The sequence below is a fragment of the Anolis sagrei genome, chromosome 2 (assembly GCF_037176765.1).
Source record: "Anolis sagrei isolate rAnoSag1 chromosome 2, rAnoSag1.mat, whole genome shotgun sequence".
Lineage (NCBI taxonomy): Eukaryota > Metazoa > Chordata > Lepidosauria > Squamata > Dactyloidae > Anolis > Anolis sagrei.
Genome location: NC_090022.1, coordinates 118,857,536 through 118,876,631, shown reverse-complemented (window position 1 = coordinate 118,876,631; position 19,096 = coordinate 118,857,536). Strand labels below are relative to the sequence as shown.

At 40.6% G+C, this 19,096-nt stretch overlaps 1 protein-coding gene across 2 annotated transcripts; it reads left to right on the top strand.

Annotated features, from left to right (window-relative positions):
* Positions 1–49: 49 nt before the first annotated feature.
* On the top strand, positions 50–18,237 carry FOXJ1 (forkhead box J1). 2 transcript variants are annotated; one of them, XM_067463801.1, is made up of 3 exons: positions 50–190; positions 5,892–6,482; positions 15,978–18,237. In XM_067463801.1, exons 2-3 carry the CDS (start codon positions 5,961–5,963, stop codon positions 16,797–16,799), a joined length of 1,344 nt encoding a protein of 447 aa, XP_067319902.1. In that variant the 5' UTR covers positions 50–190; positions 5,892–5,960; the 3' UTR covers positions 16,800–18,237. The 2 variants fall into 2 exon arrangements, with proteins under 2 accessions (XP_067319902.1, XP_060620603.1); XM_060764620.2 differs by lacking the exon at positions 50–190 and adding an exon at positions 2,714–2,776.
* The last annotated feature ends 859 nt before the right edge of the window (positions 18,238–19,096 follow it).

Here is a 19,096-nt window from a genome sequence, read left to right as displayed (position 1 = left end):
GTGCTTTCTGTGTATTCCTTTTCCACCCCTCTTCTAGCGCAGACTTTTAAAAAAAGAATGTAGAAAAGGTGACTGATTAACAGGGATGTTTGGATACCCCTTGCCAAGGGTTGTGATGTCACCACACCAATGCAGAGCGGAGGCTCTTCATAACAAAATATATCCCAGAACATCAGTGAACCTGAGAGAGGTACGCTTACTTTTCTACTTGTAAGACAGTATTCCATTTTGGATTAGGCATCAAAGGAGTGCGGGGGGGGGGGGGGGGGGTTGAGGGAACCTTAGGCATATGTGGGAAAAAAACTTCTTCACAAATGGCAATTGGAAGGGGGTAACTTCTGCCCATCCATAAGTCTCTCTTGGCCTGATTGTCTGATGGTCTCACCTGCCTGCAAAGGTTTTTGTTGTCATCAGTTGATTTTGACTTATGGCAGTGGTTCCTAACCAGTGGTCCATGAACCACCAGTGGTCTGTGACAACTAAAATATGGTCCGTGGCCTCACTGTTACTATACCGTTGCAATGAGAGTGACTGGTCTTGTGAAACCCTCTTATAGTGCCAAGGCTTATTAAATATGGTTTTTTTTTGTGGGTGACCAGATGGTGACTACAGGATGGCATATGTTCTGTATCAGCAACTAGACCTGACGTGGTCTATCCAATGCAGTTTTTTGAATCAGCACCCCAAATAACCAAAACCAACCAAGTTGACCAAAAACAGATTCGTACTTTTGGTACTAATGTTGGAGAGTGGTCCTTGGTCAAAGTGGTCCCTGGCCAAGTAGTCGCTGGGGAACCACTGACTTATGGTAACCACATGAATGAGAAACCTCCAAAGATGCATCCACACTGTAGCTGCAATGATTCAATTGTAGTTTGATGAGGCACCAGTGCTCTTGATAGAGAAAACTAAAATCGAGTTGTTGTAGGATTTCGGGCTATATGGCTATATTCTAGAAGCATTCTCTCCTGACATTTCACCAGCATCTATGGCAAGCATCCCTAGAGGTTGTGAGGTCTGAGGTTGTGAGAACATGGCCATATAGCCCGAAAAACCTACAACAACCCAGTGATTCCAGCCATGAAAGCCTTCGACAAGGCATAAAACTAAAGTCCTTGTAAAACTACAACTCCCAAGATTGCATGGCAGCTAAAGAGATATCAAACTGCATTCATTATGCAGTCTAGATACACCCTTAATCAACTACTGCTCTCCATATAACTAAACATCCTTGTCTTTTCTGGTGAGCCCTGTCTTCTCATTACATGTCCAAAGTATAACAGCCTCAGTTTAGTCTTCTAAGAGGGAGTTTTGGTGTTAAGAATAAAAGGGCAGGGAGTCACCTGATCTGCCCTGGCCCCTCTGGAGAAAGGGCAGGTTATAAAAATGCCACAAGGACCTAATATTTTCAATCCCTTTTTTTCTTAGAGGGAGGAGGAGGAGAAAATGGGGAAAATGGGGAAGGCTATTATGTAGGATGATGACCCGAGTCACTTCATTAAAAACAGAGGACCCGCCAACTTGGCCTTTGCCATGTTTCTTGGCTAGCCCTTGATCTGGTGGCTCAAAGATCAAGCGAAGGGACTTCAATGCCCCTTCAGTTGCACGTGCCCCCCAATTTTGAGCCACATGAAAGATGATCTCTGGAATCAGCCAAGGTTCAAGGAGAGCCAAGACCTTTGTGCATGAATGCCCCCTCCTCCTCCTCCTCCTCCTCTTGAGATGAGTCTCTCCTGCCGTTTCTCGTCAAGGCCACTCCATAATGGCATGCAAGATGTTTGGTTGAATTAATTAAAAGCCTGGGGTGCGTTGGAGGGCAGAAGGGAGGCAAAGGCAGGCCAAGATGAGGGAAGAGGCAAAAAGGGCTACAAAGCCAAGGCTTCCTTGTGTGTGCCAAAATGCTGAGGAGGGAGGATGAAGGCGAGGGAGGCGCTCCCCATTTTTCTCAAGGAGCCATGGATCTTTCTGGTTGCTGGGCTGGGCCCCTTCTTGGCCTCACTGCCACTAAAAAAAACACCCTTTTTCCAGGGAGGAAGGGGGACTATAAAACTGGACACTTATTAGCCTGGGGTAGCCATGGAGAGGGCTGAGTGAGTTTCATTAAGACTAATTCAGGCCCACTTGACACAGCTCCCAGAGGCCCATTGTCCACAGCCAATCCATAACAACAGCTCCCCATCCTGCTGAGGAGAAAGGTTTGTGTGTCTTGGGGAGTTTGTGCAAGCCCCAAAATAGGCCTCTGGGGGACCCAAGGGTCCAGCTTTTCCCTTCTTTTTTCCTTCCTTAGACAACAACTGGTGGCAAAAGGAGGAGTTTTGGGAAGGAGTAGTAGTAGAAGAGCGGGTGTGTGTATGTGTGTGTGTGTGAGAGAGAGGGAGATTGATGGAAGGGCACCAAGGCAGTTTCTGCGAAGCCAACCGTCCAGGGCCGCTCGCGCTCTCCATGGCGACGCGGCGGCCAATGGGAAGCGCGGAAGCTGTTTACGGAGGCGGGGCGTCGCCATGGCAGCCGGAGAAGCCTTTTGGAGCGGCTACTTATGGACAGTCCTTCTTCGGAGGCTTACAAATCACAGCGGACGAGGAATAAAAAGGGCGCTCTGGCAGCCAAGGGGGACATTCATTACCCAACTGCATAATACAGGCGAAAGTCGGCCCCCTCTCTCCCCCTCCCCCGCCTTTTCCCTCTCCTTTAACTTCACCCCCCCCCCCCCCGCCCAGAGCAGTCCCTCTTCTAGTTGTAAACATTTGGCACCTTTGGGATTCCTCCTTAGGATCAGGTAAGAGAATCCGAATTCATTCCTCTGCCAGGCCAAGAGGGGGGTGTTCCACTGTATAGTTGGGCCTAATCTACAGGGCCATATCATGACTCTGAACTGCATATCTGGCCAGTGTTGGCTCATATAATGAAGTTTGACTGCATTGTATCTGTTTACACTGACCATATAATGCAGTTTCAAACTGTATTATATGGCAGTATAGATGGGACCTTGGAAGTTATATCCCTACCCATCACACTTTCTTCTTTGACAGCAAAATTTTGTGTTGATCACTATTATTATTGTTATTATCATCATCATCATTATTATGAACTTGATTACTGTTATTATTACTATTACTAACTTGGTTAGTATTAGTGCCAGCTTTTGCTGTGTGTATTGTTATATGTGCATTCTAAGAGTTTTTTGTCTGTCTGTTTTAACCCTGTTGTGTCCCTCCTTGAACAGTGAGGAGAGATGAGTAACAAAGTTACTATTACAAATATCATCCTTATCTAGGCCTCATATAGAAACCAATAACCTTCTTCATAATATGTTTTAGTTTTGTTTCATATATACAATGTGAAGAGGGCTGGTGTGGATGTTGAGTTCCTAGCTTGTGGTTGCTGAAATACAAGTCACTTGGCCTCTGTTACTCTACTAATAATGCTTTGATGCACACACACACATTATAGTCAAGGCCAACAAGATGTCTAAGGTATTATCTGTGTAAGTGTGCATATTTACATCCGGTGGTGCAGCAGATTAAACCACTGAGCTGCTGAACTTGCTGACCGAAAGGTCAGCGGTTCGAATCTAGAGAGCAGGGTGAGCCCCCACTGTTTGCCCCAACTCATACCAACCTAGCAGTTAAAAAACATGCAAATGTTAGTAGATCAATAGATACCACTTCTGTGGGAAGGTAATGGTGCTCTGTACAGTCATGCCGGCCACATGACCTTGGAGGTGTCTACAGACAACACTGGCTCTTTGGCTTAAAAATGGAGATAAGCACCACCCCCCAGAGTTGGACACAACTAGACTTAATGCCAAGGGGAAATCTTTATCTTTATGTATCCCTCCCTTGAGCAGTGAGGAGGAAATGGGTAACCAAGTTATTATTATGGATATCATCCTGTCTTTCTCCATATCTGGGCCTCATATAGAAACAGATAATCTTCCTTGAAATATGCATGGTGTTTTAGTTTTGTTGTATGTAATGTGAAGAGGGCCGGTGTGAATCTTGGATTTCTAGCTTGTGGTTACTTAAATACATGTCACTTGGGCTCTATTACGACTAATAATGCCTTGATGCACACTCACATTATAATCAAGGCCAACAAGATGTCTAAGGTACTTAGATGTTACTGTCTTGTAAGCCGCCCTGAGTCCCCTAGGAGAGATGGGGTGGAATATAAATAAAATGTAGTGGGTTGAACTTGCTGACCAAAAGGCCAGTGGTTCAAATCCAGAGAACGGGCTAAGCTCCCGCTGTTAGCCCCAGCTTCTGCCAACCTAGCAGTTCAAAAACATGCAAATGTGAGTAGATCAATAGGTACTGTTCTGGCGAGAAGGCAATGACACTCCATGCAGTCATGCCGGCCACATGATCTTGGCCAATGCTGGCTCTTCAGCTTAGAAATGGAGTTGACCACCACCCCCCAGAATCGGACATGACTAGACTTAATGTCAAGGGGAAACCTTTACCTTTACTTAAGGTATTCTCTGTGTATATTTACCTGATATACAAGACAGTTGAGACTACTCGGTTGAAGTTTAAGCTAGCCTGAAGGAAGGGTGGCCTGCTTTCACTATTAAATGAAGTTCTGTTGAAATCAATCAGCTAACTGTCTGTGTCTATCATCCATCAATTCATCCCATGATCTGTTTAACTGGGGTGAACTTGCTTAAATAAAAGTGCTTCATCTTACAACTGAGTTGTGTTACTAGAGATAGAATTTCCATTTTATTGAATATATTTTCCAAATAGCCAGGAAATTATGGTAGACCCTCAGTTAACCAATACACAAGGATTGGTAGATGCCGGATAAATATACCTTTTTGGTTGTTTGCAAGCTACTATTAGAAATAGGCCTAATTAATACGATACACCATACTATACAATTCTGTCCTGATTTGATATTAATATTGAAAACAGTAATTAAAATCAAATTAAGACATATAAACAAAATTAACTGAATGTAACACAGTTTTACTAGTTTACTGTATTATAAAAGCAGCCTTTTAATTTAAAGGAGTATTTCTTCAGTTTTTTGCCAGTTGATTGAGAGTTCCGGTTGCCTGAGTTCCAATCAACTGTGAATTCTAGTAGCAACAATGAGGAGTATGTTTAAAATGTCCAGCCTTCTTTACAGTCTGATAGTATAATTATTAGCACAATCTAATAATCTCTGTTTAGAAGTATGTCCAATTGAGTTTTGGTGGAGCTTACTCCCAGGTAAGTGTATATGCAACTTAGGATCAGAGCTTTAAATATCTACTTCAATACATATGTGATTTTTAAAAAGAAGATATTGTAACTCTGTTGTATGGCCAGATGAGACTAAACAGATGCAGTGCTCTCTCAGTTTTATCTAGAAAAGGTTAAAAAGTGCCAATTTTATAAATTAAGGTTTTATTCAGTTATGAAACTGAAAATAGGCCTGTTATTCCCCGTGTGTCTGTGTGTGCGTACCACTGGTAATTTCAGTTGGATGCTTTTATCTAGGTTTGAGTGGTGTTCTAATAAGAACAAAGCCACTTGAATTCTTGGCAGTTTTGGGAACCACCTTGCCAGAAAAGAGAAAAGGAATTTGGGCAAATTCCATCCTTCTGACCACTGTGGTCTACATAAAGCAGGCTACTCAATGAGTACAGGGCTCCTACTGCACACAGCCCAAACTCAGTTCCTTAGGAGATGGGTGGATGGGTGGGTGGGTTTGGGTGGGTGGGTTTGGGTGGATGGATGGATGGATGGATGGATGGATGGATGGATGGATAGATAGATAGATAGATAGATAGATAGATAGATAGATAGATAGATCAATCTATGCTTTTTATGTTTATCTGGCAAAGTATGTCTTTGTGAACTGCCCAGTTGTTGGGAACTTTGAACTTCTTCACATTGTTGTTGCAGGATTGTCATCCCCCTGCCCTCACCCCACCCTTTCCCTTTTTCCCCCTCCTGCTTCCCCACAATTTCTGAATGTTGGACCTGCCTATTTTGGCTTCCACTGACATGACTGACAGCTGGCTGAACATACAGTCAGAGGAAGAGAAAGGTCAAGAAAACAGCATGGTGGATTCAGGGAACCTGGACGACAGTTTGACCAGCCTTCAGTGGCTTCAAGAGTTTTCCATAATCAACGCCAACATGGGGAAGTCCTCGTCTTCCCCATGCGGTACAGATCCTCATGGTTATCACAAAATTCCTGGTTCAGCTGCACCGTGTTCCCCCCTGGCTGGTGATCCAGCCTGCATGGGGATGCCCCATACACCTGGCAAGCCAATCTCCTCTTCTACGTCAAGGACTGCACATCTGCAAGGCCAGCCACTGGAAGACATTGATTACAAGACCAACCCCCATGTGAAGCCTCCTTATTCCTATGCCACACTCATCTGCATGGCAATGGAAGCCAGTAAGAAAACTAAAATCACTCTTTCAGACATCTACAAGTGGATTACAGACAATTTCTGCTATTTCCGGCATGCTGACCCCACTTGGCAGGTAGGTGGCTGGCAGAGTCTCTATCCCTTAGCATTTTGGCATCTGCCCTGGGAGGAAAATAGCCAGTCATCTGGTCATAGTTGTCATTTTCCAGTGTTCTGCTGGATCCTTACTGTGTTTCAATACTAACTACCTTCTCAAATTGGCTTAGTTGTCCATATGATTTATGATGGTTGAACATGATGATTTTGTAATTCTTTTTAATCCTCATTATTACTAGAGGTGACTGGTGTGCAAAATAGACCTACATCTTAATATACTGAAGGAAAAATCTGTTCCTTATACAGTTATATTAGACCAGCAACCACTTTTTAATTTTCCTAACTTAGACTCTAGCACCCTGCTATCTCAATCATATTTCTTCATATGAAATCTAAGATCTTTTACATCTTGCCACCAGAAGACTGGGTTCTAAGATCAGGTGTGGAAGGACCATCATGATCTTTTCACAATCAATCACTTCACTCACATTACATTAGAAAGCAGTTTTTATCATGCTGCATCTCTCTTCTCTTCTTCATTTTCCCCAGAGTTCAATTATTGTTGCTTGGTATATTTCCCATCTCAGTGTTTTGCCTAGGGCAAGCACTTAGTAGTACACAGATGTTAATATAAACGAGAAGGCAGAACAATGTAAACAATACATTTTCTCAATTTAAAGTTACCAATTAAATATGTCTCTACCGTAGGACAAATACTGTGGATGTTTGAGGGACATCCTTTTTCTGTACTTCAGACAATCATAGTATTTGTAGTGGTGCACTTCAATTTCTAGAGTACAGGATGAATTACAAAAAAGTGTAGAAACAACATTTTAGTAAACCAAAGAAAGGAGTGAATAGGTCATTGTATAAAGGGAAGGCAAGTTGGGAAGATGGTGATTCTTTCTAATACTATATTCCTGATGCTGTAAAACCTGCCAATCATAAATTGGGGTTTGGATTCAAGGAACAAGGAGAACAATTAGAGATAGAGAATGAAGACAGCAATAACCCTACAAATCTTGTATTGTGCATTTATTCCCCAAGAGTCCATTCGTTCTTACAAAACATAAAAATGGAACCACAACAAATATTCTCTAGATATTTGCTTTTCAGAAATTAAAGTAGGCTTCTAAGCTTTGCCAGGAATTTTATTCTTCACGGTGAAATGTCTTTATTCTTTATTCAGATACTGAAGAAGCAATCTCATTAGAGGGGCTTTGAAAATGAATCCCTTGCATATGGTACTATCCTCATTATGAAGTAATTGGATCCCTAACAGATTCTTAGATTTTAGTATTTAACAAACCAAGTCTCCACTTACATGGTGTTGCACTGGGTAGCAGTTGGTGGCCCCATGCCACTGGGACAGAGAATCCGCTTCAGGTTTAGTCTGAACTTTAAAGGAACCATCTAAGGTGCTGAACCTGCTTCAGGATAGGATTCAGAAATTTGAAAGATTTCTTTAAACTTTGGACCAAAATTCATGGTAGTTCCACTGATTCACTGACATAGCCACTAGTTGCTAGTGCTACAATTTGCATCATTGCTGGCTAGCTACCAAGCATGTATATACCATGGAGAACCTTTAGCCGAGGAAGATCAGCAGGTCAGCTTGTATCAGAATTGTGGAACATCCAAAAGACTCAACTATCTATATGCTAGCAGGGGAAGAAAAGCGGGGTGGGATTAGAAGGACAAATAAACATGCCATCTTTCTTAAAAGCTCTTTCACTTGATCCATGAGACAAAAGTAAAGTATTAGCTGTATTGGTTCCCACTGAAGGAAAATAAATAAATAAATGTGCATTGTCCATGTCACTTGGTGATTCACAAGACTAGAGACAGAGAACCTTCACCAAGAATAGAGAAACATTTAAAGATTGGATTGGGATACTAGAAATGAGATTGTTGGAATATTACATCTGAACTGTTGGGTATGTGCAATGATATTTTAATCTCTTGGAAAGATGCAGTGGACCCATAAAGCCTTCATAAAGTTCAGAAGTGCTGTGGACAGCAATATGAAGCCCACTGCCATCAACTTTTAAAACTATTTGTTTAAAAGGACTTTCTTGGTGCTGAGGGATCTCTGTTCTTCACAAGCACCATCTTCTTTTCTACTTAGTTTGTGTGATATTTGCCAGGATGAATTATCTCTTTGGTTCATTGGATTTCAAAATATTTTTGAGTGAGTTGTTTATAAGTGGAACACTAAATGTTCATTGAGGAAAAAGAAGGAAATCAAGGAGAAATCCGGGTAAGGATCGTTCACCAGGCCTTTATAAAAAGTGCTTGTTTAGCATTCACTGCCAAAGATATTTTGTTGTCTAGGAAAAAAAAATATGACTCTTCCTACCATTTCATGAATTTTATTTCAACAGTATGAATGGGACATTTATCACATCTGGAGGTGCAAGGCAGCTGGATCTTCCATTTAACTTTACTACAGTTCCCTTCCATTTTGAATCCAGTATACTAGACAAGTCACTTTCTTTCTTACTATGCCAATGCATCTTGAGGCACAATTGTAGAGTTAGGTCTCTGAAGTCAAGCCCACTGTGCTGGCCCTTAGTGCAAAAGAAATATTTTTTGTCTGTCTCCAGTGAGTTCAGTTAGATTATGTATGATCCGATGTCATATTGATGGCATCAGAGATGGTGATGGTGATGATGGCAGTCCCATTTGTGTCCACTGTTTCTTGCAGACTTTATTTTAAATCGGATTTTGAGAGCCTAGATATGGTATACAAGAAAATGGTAGACTGTTCTAGAGCTCATGTTACAGGACTACCCCTGAAACTGGTATACTGTTTTGTTGTAATGTGCCTTTAAGTCATTTCCAATTTACAACAACCTACCCATTATTCTTAACTATTCTTGACAAGATTTGTTCAGGGAAGGTTGACATTGAGGCTGAGAAAAGGGGACTTTCCCAAGGGAGACTTTCCCAGTGGACTTCCATGGTTGAGTCTGAATATGAACCCTGGCCTCTAGAGTCCTAGTCCAACATCCAAAGCCTTCCAGTATAGTGACAGTGAGGTCATAACACACGAGAACTCTTTAACATGTGCATCACTGTCATCATGGAGACTCCATTCCACACCCTTTGCTGTTTCTAGAAAAGTGGCTGAGACGATAGCTTAGGAAAGGCTTTTTAAAAAAACTACAGCTCCCCGAATTCTGAAAATATCGTGCTTAGGCTAGCATAAATTTATAATGTGATCTCAGTGGTATAATTTTCTTGAATATAGCTAAAGCTCAACTACTTGCTCCCACAGAAAGATAATTTTAACACTATTGTCATAACTATAATCAGGCCTTTATTTGTCTAGTTGTTTAGAACTTCATGACCTTTAGGGCTGAGTGTTATTGCTACCCATCACTTTGGGCAATGTATGTGGGAAGAAAGCAACATTTGAAAAGAACCTTCTGCAATCTCCTAATTCACACCTGTGCTTTACCACATTTTGATACCTCGAGTAGTGTCTCCTATCATATTCTTCCCTTGCCTACAACAGCACATTCTCTCTTAAACAGAATGAATTGAAGCTTACTAAGTGTTGTCTTCAAGTTAGCCTTTATACACAACTACAAAGACACAGGCCTGAATCTTATCATTAGTCTTCATTAAAATAGACCCATTGAATCACTGGGATTTACTTGTATGTGGATTCACCATTCAATAATTAATTGAGGCCCCTTCCACACAGCTGTATAAAAACACATTGAACTGCATTATATGACAGTGTGGATTCAGATATCCCAGTTCAAAACAGATATTGTGGATTATCTGCCTTGGTATTCTGGGTTATATGGCTGTGTGAAAGAGCCCTAAGTGGCTTTTCTTTAGAGGGACCAACCAACACAATTCAGGTTCATGCCTTGCAGAACATGAGTGTGGGGTGCTTCATCTTCTAGAAGGTGGGAAACCTGTTGTCCTATGTATTGCATTGAACTCCTTTCACCCTAGCCAGCATAACCAATGGTCAGAGATTATAGCAATTGTCACACAATATCTTGAGGGCCAGAGGTTCCCCATCCCTATTTTGCTTTGGATCTGTTGGACAACTGGTATATTCAGTGGAATATTAAAGACCTCCTTGACTGACTCAAAAATTAATTCAAAGAAGCCACTGGATTAGGTAATTTTTCTTTCTTTTCACTTGTTTTAATATACTAGTCATCTTTTGAGATTTGTTTCATCTTTTTGTTAATAACATCAGGACTTGGCTTTGAAATGGTATTAACAAAGCTGCAATTTTCTAAGAAATGAAGAAAAGACAGAAAAGAGAGAGGGAAGTGTGGGTGCAATGAGAAGCTGAGTTGGACAAAAACCTTCATTTTCTCCAAGCCATTTTCCACCATGGTTCAATTTAGTAATTAGCCAGATTCATTTATTTTCATCTCATAAAACAATTCTAACTTTAGGAAGCACAAGTAACAGAGACCATTAAAAAAGCCAAAGTAGTAATCACATAAAATAATATCCATCCTTCTATGTCAATGGATGCTCCACCACCCAGTATTATGTGCTTCTGATTAAATATAGCAAACATACACATAAGAATCACCTGCAAAAGGAGTTGTTGTAGTGAAATATTCCAGGGGCCTTTTTACGCTACTCAGATCTGACTCTCTGATTTCATTTTGCGCATGGAGGCATTTTGAATTCCCAGCCATTATCCTCTGGTGTGTCTGACCCAAAGATAAGCCCAGGATTCCATAGGATGCTGCCATGGCAATTATGATGGTATCATAATGCAGTAACTATGCAATAACTGGTACTGCTTTGCTGATGGCAACAACTGGATTTAACACAGCTGAATTTGATAGCAAACAAAACATATCAAAATGGGAAGGAAACTAGTGTGAAAATGCCTGTGGTCTTTAGACTCTGAAGACAACACTTTAGTTTTCATCCTTGGATAACTTTAGCCAGGATGTGCATGCTGCAGTTTAAGGAAACAAAAGAATAATTGTGAGTAATTTAAATAATTTGATTCAATTTTTTTAAAAAAACTCCATCACCAGATTTTTGCGTCCGTTAGGTTTTCCATGACATCGTTCCACAATGGGATATTTTATGTTTCTTAGGATTTCTTAGGATTAGAACTAAATTAGACTCTTGAACTAAAATGGGCAGAGAGGTAGAATAAAAAGAGATTCTTGTTTTTTCGCCTTTGTGTTTCCATTAGAAGATTGCTCTCCTTGTTTTTGTTCCTTTCTTTTAAAATGTTCAGTGCCATTTTACAAAGATGCAGGTGGTTCAACTGATCCCTGCAGGGGGAAATGATAAATATGCTAACTAGCTGGGTAATAATCAATCGTAGGCAAGGACAGTAGATTCAGAGTAACTCTCAGGCAGGGAAGGCGAGTATTCTCTGACCCTTGTAAAATTTCATTAAACTGTAAATTCCGACTCCTCAAAGATCAGCACACTTGCAGGAATTTCTCACTTTTTCTCCTTTCTTCTTGCTTTTCTCCCACCGCTGCTGTGTTCTCACCCGCCTGGCCAACCCCAGTTCCTGTAAGTGCAGACACAGAGTCAAAATGTCATGCCACCCATAAGCAAGTGGGGGTGGGGGATGGAGAGAGATTCCTGTGGGAGCTATGTGCTTTGGAGAGGAGCCAAGATGCCCAGGGAGTTTCAGCCCTGAGGAATGGGGTTTTTTTTTTTAAAAAAAATGATTTAGCCCTCCAGGCATTCAGACCTTGCTTTTGGTCTTTGGCAATACGGATTATGGATGAATAAGCATAAAGATATCTAGGCAACATTTAAAAAAAACCCTTCACTTACAATCCTTCACCATATCCAATCTTGTAACAACCTCCCAGCTTTGTACCGTGTAAGAAAGTAAGACAGTGTTCTTTACCCAATAACTAGGTTTCCTTTCTGATTGTGCACATCACACACATTCATTCTCTTTTTTGAAAAAAGCTCTATGGTGACAGAAAATGCCCCCTTCCTTGGCTCTCTAGCTTTCTCTTTTGTTCTCACAGTGACTGTGATTTTTTTATGACAATTCAGAGGGCGGTTTAATAAAAAGTCCAATGCAAGTAGGAGGTGATCCATCACCACACAAAGATGTGTGTGTGTGTGTCTGATGGGTGTGCAAATAAACACAATCAACAAGTGTGCAGATTTTGCATGATGTTCCCTTCTTACTAAGCTTCTTTCCCCCCACGTCTCTTTGCTATTGTATGGTCCTCCAACTACAGACACAGTATTTGCTTTGTGGCTGCCATGGCAGTTTTAAAAAATTGTGATAGTCATGAAACATTTGTTCTTACTTATCTAGCCTCTTAATCACTTTGGGAAGTCATTTTCATTCCTAATTTTGAGAATATCGGAGATATTTTTTCCATTTCACATTGAGGAAATTACTGTGAATTATTTGGAAAATGGAGAAGTTACTGGCTCAGGTATGGATGATGGGAAAAAAATAACCTTCCCAAGTTCTTGGCTACTCCTGCCTGAAATAAGTGAAGCAAACCTCATGTCTTTCTGGAGACCACACAAGAGAAAACGGGATCTAGGGAACACAAGGTGAGGAGGGACCCTTGAAAGTTAACTTGAACTGAATAAAGGGGAAGCATAACTGTTAAAGTGCATATTTTTCATGTTTGATTTAAACCTTTTCATGCAGACACCCATTTCCAGTAGGTTAGTGTGATCTCTGGGAGTGTGGTACCTAGATATGAATGTATGAGTTTGGACTGCTTAGCCTAAGACATACAAAGACCTTCCTGAGGAGTTAATTCTATCTTTACTAAGCTTGAGACACCAGGGAGAGCTTTGTTTGAAGGCATATTATATGACCTATGTATTTGTTTGACTGTGAGATAAATCCCCAAGAGACTCATTTGCAGTGAATTATAGATGAACTTATTGCAGGCTTAACTCAGCAAGAGGCAGCACCTGAGGATGTGCTTATTTATTTTTATTTATGGTATTTATATTCCACCCCTTTCACCCCAAAGGGGTCTCAGGGCGGATCACAGAACACATATACAGAAAACATTCAGTGCCCATTATACAATGACAAGACAGATAACAGATAGAGGCATATATAGAGAGAGAGAGTGGGGGGCGGGGGGGGGGCTTTTACGATCTTTTGCCATCTTTAGAGGCTGTGCTTGGTTCTGGCCCCCGGGGGTGGGGGTGTGCTGGCACTCCATCTCCTAGCCAAAGAGTTTTTCTTTGTTCATAAACTTCTTCCTTTTTCTGATCGAAATGTCGTGCCTAAAATACCTCCTCCCTGCTTTAATGCGGTTCCTATTTATGTGCTCACATTTGTTTTTGAACTGCTAAGCTGGGCTAAGGTCAGGCACTCATCCTGACCTGGACAGTGCTTAGACATGCCAAAGTTCCTTTTAGGTTCTTGTCACTATTCAAGATGGTCACATCTGAAACAATCCCTGCTGTAATGCTATGCTGATATACATACAAAATCTGGGTTCTGAAGTTTTCTACAATGTGGAGAATTTCTGACATAGTAGTTCCCCTTTTTATTAAACTGTCTTATAGAGAAGTTACAGAATTGGCCTTGCCATTATTCAGAGCAAGGACACTGCCTCAGGCAGCAGATGTTGGGGCTCTTGCAGCACAGATCTGTCTCTGTCACATGACTTCTTCTGCATCCCCCAAATCAGCAGTTTCCCTTGGACAGGAGAGTGCTATCTTTTCCTTGTGTTGAAGTAAGCAATGCATTTTGGTTTTTATATATGAATTGGATGGAGAGCATTATTTTGTACTTTGTTTCTGGCAGCACCGTGAGAATTTTGTTTCCTCAATAGCATATATGGATTTATGTGATTTTTTTTAGTCATTACTACTGTATACCTTTCACTGCACATCAGCCAGTTGAAGTCCATATCTAATGTGTACATTTTTTTCAGGCTGAGAAAAGCCATTCTTAGTGACTGTCTTGGTCATATTCAAGTAACATCTTAATAATATGAGTAACTGTCAAGAAATGTTGATAACGTTTGCAATTATCTTGTCTTGTATTAAGGGGAAATTCCCTCCAGGTAGTCTTCATGAACTGGAGCGCCAGGCAATGCATTGTATAAATTTCTACCTTTTCCTCTAACCAACATCTAATAACATTACAGAACAGCAAGTGGGGACGTGTGTTCCCTCCCTTTTCCATTATTCCCTTTTTGCCTTCTATGTACAGAGAACACTGAGAATCATTAATGGGAGATAAAATTTATATAGAAATTTCACTTTTTTCCTAACATTTGATAAGTATTTTCACTAGAATGCACCTTGTTCCTCTTCCGTTTGCCCATCAATATTTCATTCTAGTGGACTCCTGTAATATATTAATCTGCCAGAGACCCCTTCTACACTGCCATATAATCCACATTATCAAATCAGATAATCCACATTATTTGCTTTGAACTGGATTATGAGTCCACATCGCCATATAATCCAGTTCAAATCAGAAGGGGTCTGAATTAATGATTGAAAAAGTGGGATCTATATCAAAATGTTATAATCTATAGCATGATTTTCTAAAAGGAGGGTTGCTATTCAGCCAACTAGATCTTTTCCAGGTCCCTTTGCCCCAATCTTTCCATCCTGCTTTTGTTTCCCAGCCCTTACCAACATCCCATGGCTGCCAATCATTAGTAACCCCATATGTGTCTGTCTTTCTTTCTTTTTGCAAAAAATCATATGCAGCACTCCCAGAGCTTTCCCATTAATGACTTAATTTTGTTGCACAGTGGTATTGTTTTATCTCAATTTCTCTGAGCCCTTGCTACATGAGATAGCTATTAGAGGGAGACCTACAATTGCAATAGACTAGAAGAATTCTATGCTTACATAACTGGTATGAGAACAGATGTCTGTATAGCCTTCAGAAACATACACAAAGGAGATATGTGTGAAAGAGAGAGAGATAGAATCTTTGCCCCCTTATTTTAGGTATTATATCAGAACCTAGAAAACTCTTATTTTTTGGAGTACAACTCTCATAATCACCCATGGCAATAACCTTTCTAAACTCTGGACTGATTATGTCGATTATGTATGAATTTAAAATCAGTGCAGTGTAGCCATGTAAGGTATCAAGCACAAAGAACCAGGTAGCATTCTCCACTTCTCACTTGTCATTGATATCTGAAAACCACCCCAAAGTTATAGATCATATACAGTTTTTCCATATTATTTCTCTAGTTCAGGGAATTGCATGCTTGTAATATAGCAACAAAGAACGCAATGCATTCATAATATGATCAGAAAAATGTTTTTGTTTGATCTTAAAATCATAATGGGGAATAGGACAGGTAGACATTTGTGGACAGCGGGAGCTTACTGTTCTGTAAGTCTATTCCAGAATTAATTTCTTTTAGCCACATTATAACAAATGTTTTTATTCTTGTTCCTTGCTGAAAGCCCTTTATAATTCTACAGCTGCATTAATAGCAAATTTGCGTGCTGCAAAATATACTTATTTCTGAAGTTACATTAAATTTTGTGTTTTTTATAAAAATTATTTCAGAATTCCATTAGGCACAACCTGTCCTTGAATAAGTGCTTCATCAAAGTGCCACGAGAGAAGGATGAGCCAGGGAAAGGTGGTTTTTGGAAGATTGATCCCCAGTATGCAGATAGACTCATGAATGGGGCTTTCAAGAAGCGAAGGATGCCTCCAGTGCAGATCCATCCAGTTTTCACTGGGAGACTCCCACAGGATGGCTGCTCCAGCTCTTCTGCTCACCAGGCCACAGCCACCTCTTGGAAAAACAACAATGCTCTGAAAATCAACATGGAATCCCAGCAACTGCTCAAGGAGTTTGAAGAAGTTACTTCTGATCATAGCTGGAACCCTGCAGATGGAAAGATGAACCATAAACGCAAGCAGCCGCTGCCCAAGCGGATGTACAAGATGGCCCGTCTCTCCAGTTCCCCGATGCTCACTCACGAAGAGCAGACAGAGCTTGGGTCGCTGAAAGGTGACTTCGACTGGGAGGCCATCTTTGACACCACCATAAATGGTGACTTCTCCACTTTTGAGGATCTGGAGATCACTCCTCCTATTAGCCCCATCACCAGAGATGTAGACTTGACTGTGCATGGAAGACACATTGATTGCCCACAGGAGTGGTGCCCTGTTGGTCAGGATTACATCCTCACAGAAGCCAACCAGAACAGCTTGGACTTTGATGAAACCTTCATTGCCACTTCATTTCTTCAGCACCCATGGGATGAAGGGAGAAATGATTACCTCTCAGGGTCTGTCAACATGGATCCTTTGTTTGAACTCAATGACCCTTCCTTGCAGACAGAAATGAATGACTGGAGCAATGCTGGATGTCTTTAATGAGAGACAGACCCCTGACTGAAACAGTCAAGATCACCCAAGTCTGATCAGCTGTATGAACAAGATCTTCCTGGCATTGCAGGACTTTTCAAAACAAGAGATTTATATAACAAATGAGACATCTTTATTATTTGGACTCAGTGGATCATAGAGACATCTGCGGTGGGGAAAAGATCTGGAGAATTTAGCTGGATATATTTGAAAGCAACACAGATGGGGACCTTATCCCTCCCCAAAGGCAACAAGTAATAATAATAGAGTGCTTATTTTTGGTTCTATTAAAGAAATATTGGTTTTTCTACTTCGGGGTGGAGGGGACCGAAAAGGGCATATCTTCCTGGGAGGAGAGGACTTTGGAATAGGATGGAAGAGCTGGCCTTTTCTGGTGACTAGGGATGTGTTAGTTAGATTATCTGAAAATTCCTCTTTCGTCTTCTGTCCATTAATTTTTCTCTTTGTGTTGTGTGGGAGTGTTTGCATGTTTCCACCCATGGAAACTTGCTAGGTAAAATTGGGACAATTCAGTAGCAGGCAAGTATGGCGTCGCAACCACCTGTCTATACTAGAACTAACTTAGATGTTGAACTTTATATACGCAGCATCAAATCTTTCAGATTTTTTAAAAAAGTAGAGCCTATTATATATCTGTGCATCTATAACACAATGTATGTCTTTAGCAAGAGTGCACAATCAGTAGAAGACTGGGGGTGGGGACTGTAATAATGTTAATTCAGATTGAAGTGTTATCAAGTGTTTGTTCTACAGAGGGAAATGTAATGTAATATGCAAATGGGAATTCCTGCCAGTAAAGAATTTAAAAGAAAAATCCATAAAAGGGGGCCTGATGTTCTCTAGATGGTCCTTTTGACATATTTTTGTATCTCAAATTCTTTATAGTTTTGCATTCTATGTATGCTGTAAAACCTAGACATGAAGTCATGGCAGGCAAACCCACGACTGTTACTATTGACACAGCACTATACCCTCTTCTGACCAGAAGCTATGAAGGAATTTGTGTGATCACATGACAGACTCCGACAGCTCAGCTGACTAGGCAGCTGATTAATAATGAAGGGCTATATTTTTTATCCTTTGACCAGGCAATCATAGGAACTACTAAAACTTTTCTCTGCTATAACTGATGCCTTTTTACATTTGAGTCGCTATCCTTAGCCAGTGACAATGTAGTGTTGATTTAAATTTAAACAAAATTATTCCAAATTTTCATGTTATTCCGTGGCTCTAGATATTAATGGATGGTCTTAGGCCAAAGACTGTATGTGCAGTGAAAACTTCAAGTGGAAGAACATTAAGCTTAATATTGCCTTATTCCGTTTCTCTCCTAGAACTGTGGTTGCCATCCAACTAGATACTTTTAGCTCAAACCTAATGGTCATCTTAAAATATGCATACATTCCAATAAAGTGAAATGTGCAACGCTCACAATTGTCATGGATATTCTTTCTGGAAAGAAGGCAGTCTTATTTGGAGGACTGGGATTTTATATATTTTAAAAGACATATAGGATGGCTCAATTGAAATGCTAACTGCTGTAAAGAGGGGTGGCGTGGTGGCGTGGGGTGGGAGGATGGATGTAATAAACTGTTGCCCTTCTGGTTGGTGCAGAGACTCCCTAGAGCTTTTACAATGCACCCCCCCCCCACACACACACACACATTTCTCTAAACAATCACACGAGTGGCTACTTTATGTATTTTGAAATATTGTTGCTTTCATGCTCCTCTTCATGCTATGCCAATCTGGTTCACAGAAACAGGAAAAGGCACACTCAGCCAATTATGTGAATGAAAGGGTTGTTCCCAGAAGCAATCATTTGACTCAGAGATGGTTATTTCTCACACTGCATCATGTATTTCAAAAATTACTCAAATTATGTTTCTTTTTTAAAAAATCACTTTTTGCTTATGCAACCAATATTAGGGCTATACTTAGGGCTATACTTACAGTAGCATGCATGGTGAGGAATAGTGAAATTACTGCTATTTTATTGTACTTTCAGTGCATGTGACCATCTCAAGACAATCTTTAACACTTGGAAAGGTGTGGCTTGTAATGCCACTCTCATTTCAATTTGATAAGGATGTGTGAAATTAATGGAGTAACTATAGACCAGAAAAATGTGAGATACAACTTTTTTTTCACATTCTCTGCCTTCTATCTAAAGCCTACATAATAATAGCAAGAAAAGGCAGCTGGATAGCATGAGGAGAGTAAGTTCCACTGCCTGATACACAGACAAATTGACAAACACAAACAGAAGATTAAGCTACGATATT